Source organism: Arachis ipaensis, chromosome B06 (assembly GCF_000816755.2).
Source record: "Arachis ipaensis cultivar K30076 chromosome B06, Araip1.1, whole genome shotgun sequence".
NCBI lineage: Eukaryota > Viridiplantae > Streptophyta > Magnoliopsida > Fabales > Fabaceae > Arachis > Arachis ipaensis.
Window position 1 is genome coordinate 2009333 of NC_029790.2, and position 4784 is coordinate 2014116.

Genomic DNA, 4784 nt, shown 5'->3' on the forward strand with positions numbered 1-4784 from the left:
AATATATAATTGGAATATATTTGATCAAGATATTTTTTATTTTATTTATTTTTAGTTTAACACAGTGGTACATACTCTTTGTTGGTATATTATATAGTAGACGTCGTCTACCTCTAAATTTTTCATACCGACAGATATAATTAATTATGTTATATATAGAGTTATATATGAATGGAAAACAACATTTATGATGAAAATAATATATAATCTGTTTTGTAGATTAGTGGATGAGTGGTACCATACTAGGGTTCTATAGTTAAGAAACTTATATTGCCCTGCATGCTATTTGAGGCCACATAATATAAACACACACATGGCCAATCAAAGTGACTAGAGCATTTGGTTTGTCTGTCGTTTATATAGCTTCCTTGAAAAGTAACTATATATGTATTTGATACATGATAAATATAGCCATAATATATATAAATTAAATCACCAGTAGCATGGATATTATATTCCTCCAAAAGATAATGTCTTTAGCTACTTCATTATTTCTTCATCTGGTGTATGTGTGTTTATATATTCCAATCCAGCTCCCACTACTGTTGTGTCACGTACATTAATATATCATCGGACTTTAGAACGAAGTAGGGGTCGGTTTTTGTTGTGTCACGGAAATTGCAGGAAGATGCAGATCTAGCTGGCCAACCTATATGATCATCGTGTTTCAACATGGATAAGACATCAAATAATGTCGTTACTCTAGATCTCTCTATACCATATCCTACTTATTACTATTTCATTATTTTTTACAAACTTTTCTTTTTGTTGAAACACCCGATTGAATTGTGTACAATACAATGTCGTCATAATGGATAAAGATGATTTTGATCGATATGATATATGTAGGTATGTGGTTGAACTTATATGCATGCATGCGGCAAGATTATATTATTATTAGGATATGTAGTAGTCCTCACTCCGATAAAATCTTGCAATACATGTACATCATCACTATTTTGCTGTGTGATGATTTCAAAATAAAGTGGACCAGCACATTTCAATGCATTAAAATTGTCTCCTAGTGTTTGGAATTGATGATCTTTATTTTCATGTGTTGCATATAGTGGTATATTTGTTTTGGTGGAGGGTCATTCCTCAATATAATTCGGATTCACCATATGGCAATGATTTGTGTGCGAGTTTTATTTTGTTTGATACCTCTTAACCGTTCCCCATGTGCTATTCTTGCTTTCATCCCAAACAAAATCTGCTCAAAATCCAAACGGCTTCTCTTTAGTAGTAATTAACTGTTACGCGCTCGCTACCACTTCCAACTTCCAACCCCTTCATCCATATCATGACTTATGAGTGAAGTATCTATCTTTCTTTCCCTTTTGTACATGTAGTTAGGAGCGTGTGTGTACGCGCTTTAAGAGGCAAGGGAGGGGAGTGGAGAAACAAACAGGGGTCCAATTGGAAAACTACAGTGTTTTACGGCTGTCGCGTCACCGTTGAACTCACAATATCCATATATTCGTACGCACAAAAAAAAAAAACTACCGATTTTCTTTCACCAATCTTTAAAATTTGAAAGAGAAGGTCTTCTACTACTTAACTTAGCCTTGCTATCGGGTTGTTTACATTAATTTGATTAGATTACTCTAGTGTGGGAAAATCAACAACAGTAATACTAGCTATACAATATATATAGTTAGTAGTAGTTTCTATATTTTAAATCTTCCATAATTCTTAGTTTCTTTGAAACTGACACAAACTATGCGAAGGAGGAGAAGGAACAACCTCACGCACTTGGACCAATGCTTCTCAAATTTCATAAACCCTTTCATTCTTCATCAATCTCAATTATCCTCTAATAATAATAATTCCCCGCCATCATCCATCGTCAATCACGATCGCCACCAGATCAATCACAACCGTCCATCATCATCAACCTCAATCATCAAGAACTTCAACACTATCTACGACAATAACACCACCGAACCCGAACCCGAACCTGCAGACTTCGCCACCGCATTTGCCTCCCAACGCTTCTTCTTCTCCTCCCCCGGCCGATCCAACTCCATCGTCGAATCCACCCCGTCCTCTTCCTCCTCTTCATCACTAACTTCGTCGTTAACCACCACTGCGCCGGCGGAAGCTTCCTTGGCTTCGGCCGGCGACGAAAGTAAGGCGGTGTTGTTTGAGGGGAGCGTGGCGGTGCCGACGTACTCGCCGGATCCTTACTTGGACTTCCGGCAATCCATGGAGGAGATGGTGGAGGCTCGACCGGAGCTCATGGCGGACGTGAAGTCCAACTGGCACGTGCTGCAGGAGCTTCTGATGTGCTACCTTGCTCTGAACCCGAAGAGCACGCACAAATTCATTCTCGGTGCCTTCGCTGATCTTCTCGTTACACGCATGGCGTTTTCTGACGGTGGCGGTGGCGGTGGCGAAGAATAATAAGTTGTGTGGGTACGTAACGTAATTACTCTATCTTGCATATGTAAGTTGAGAAGGTAACACGTGGGTGACAGATAATCATTGTCTCATTAATTAATGCTCTCCCTTCACCAATCACCATTCACCATTTTATTATTATTATTCAATTGTGAGTATGTACCGCCAAGTAACGTCTTTTCTTTTTTATTATTTTTTCGTTTTTTATATATATATCTCTTCATTTTGTGGGTGGATGAGTAGAACTGCGATGTGAAGCCTGAACCCAATTTTAGTTGTGTTGTTGGTCCCCGTAGCCATGCATTTCTTGTCTTCTACTACTCCTTTATCCCTATTAGAATATTATAATTAAGGAATAAAATCAAAAAAATATTAAAGAGGATTAAAAAAAATTAATGTAAATTATTAGAATATTATTTCATAACGAGTGTACTCTTAACGTATTGTTGGTTTATATATTAGTAAAAATTTTATAATTATAGATTAAAAAAATAAATAATAAAAGTTTTTTTTCTAAACTCTTTGTACTATGGTAACAATCCCTCCATCTCCATTTCATTTATAATTCTTGTTTTATTTCACAATTTGGAAATTCAACAAGGCCTACCTTCATCATCAATCACATGCATTAACACTAAATCTTGTAAGGAGAAACTATATATTACTGTTAGCTCCCCTTTTAAACGTCATATAAATTACTAGTATTTGGTAACGTAACTCTTCAATCATGGGTACTCACTTGTTATTTCTCACCAATTTTGGCCTGGGACCATTATAGTCTATACATACACACTTTATGTATAATATATAGTGCAACTAGTTTAATTTTGACGTGTTCAATGTAATTTAGGGTGTGCCTAGATAAACAAATACGGAAAACTTCCCCAACTTGGTAAGTTAACTAGCTAGGTTGGGCTTATGAGGGAAATTAAAACACATGATTATTGTCTATTAATAGAAGCTCAATTTAGCTAAAGTATGCTTGTTATTTAATTCACAAGTTATTATCAAACCATTTGTAGCCATACAAAAACAACGGTATATATGTGTGATCTGCAATAGTTCCACACAAGAGCACAACACTAATTGAATTCGTATCCTCTAAATTTTGAATTTTTACTTTAGAAGTTAAAGTGTGACTTCTTATCATTGAATAATTTTTTTTATCTCAAAATAAATAATGAAAGATCATATTTTATTATTTAAAATAAAATTTAAAATTTAGAGGATCTAAATTCAAATTAATTAATTAAGCTGAACCCTCTATGATTGCCACCGTACCACTGCTATTAATTATACACCAAATCCCACTTAGGTTTGTTGGTCAAAAGATTTATTAATTAATTTCAAAATATGCAAATTGCAATTAATAACCATGGTTTCTTTATTGATCTTGAATCATTATTAACACGATGATCTTACTTTACTTATATTATCACTCTGCCTTCATTATTGTGCAACTTGTTGTCATATTCTGGTGTTGTGTGTGGCCTAATATGATTAAGAACTGTTGATTTATATTATTGAGGCGATTTAATTTGTCGTAATTATATTTTAGTTGCTGTTACGGTTGTTGGACGTATACAGTAGTGAAAATTGTGATGATGAAATGTCTATATCAATAAACAAGATCTACGTACCAGTTTATCCGTTAATCATCTTTGGATTTGTGCAAAACCAATGCATCGATCCAGACAGTGAATAGTATGATAAGAAAAATGCCAAACCAATCAAAGTAAAATAATTAACAATTTGGTGAACATAGAGAATCGCATACAGTTTTCGAAAAATATATTTTTTTATCATATAATTTTTTTATTTTTATTGATCGCTTTAAATATTAAAAATAAAAAATATAAAAATATAATTAAAGCAAAATTAAGACATATAATATAACATAACTCGTTTTGAAAACCGTACCTCCTTCCCTACGAGTATCTCAAATTTTGAATGATGAAATTATAACAAGTCATATGCAGAAGATTCAGTGAATTTTATATACGGTCCTTTATTTAATTATTATCTCCCTAAAGATTCACTACACCATTTTAGCTGGGTTACGTTTTGGTGTAGAATATTATAAAGAAAATTTTATAGTATTATAATTTCAGAAGTGATTTAATTTGTTAACATTGAAAAACAACGTAATAATGAGTGTTAGAGAAGCAAATTCTTTTTATTTATTATTAACAAGAACTTTTTAAGTTCGGTATTGGATATTGCATTGGTTAATTAGTATATAAAAGCCACCAGAATGCCAGATATATTTTCAAATTGAGTAATGTTAAATAATTGATTATTTTAAAATTATTTTATTTATTTTAAATTTTAAACTTTGAATTATTAAACTTTTATTTTTAAAATTTAAATTATAAATTCAAACA

The 4784-nt window shown here is 33.0% G+C and overlaps 1 protein-coding gene across 1 annotated transcript; it reads left to right on the plus strand.

Annotated features, from left to right (window-relative positions):
• LOC107647873 (transcription repressor OFP16-like) lies at window positions 1341-2520 on the plus strand. Its single transcript, XM_016351920.2, has one exon. It carries the CDS (start codon window positions 1720-1722, stop codon window positions 2401-2403), a length of 684 nt encoding a protein of 227 aa, XP_016207406.1. The 5' UTR covers window positions 1341-1719; the 3' UTR covers window positions 2404-2520.

Excerpts from the sequence above, each read along its gene's own strand:
- LOC107647873 (XM_016351920.2), top strand. The coding sequence starts at position 1,720 with ATGCGAAGGAGGAGAAGGAACAACCTCACGCACTTGGACCAATGCTTC.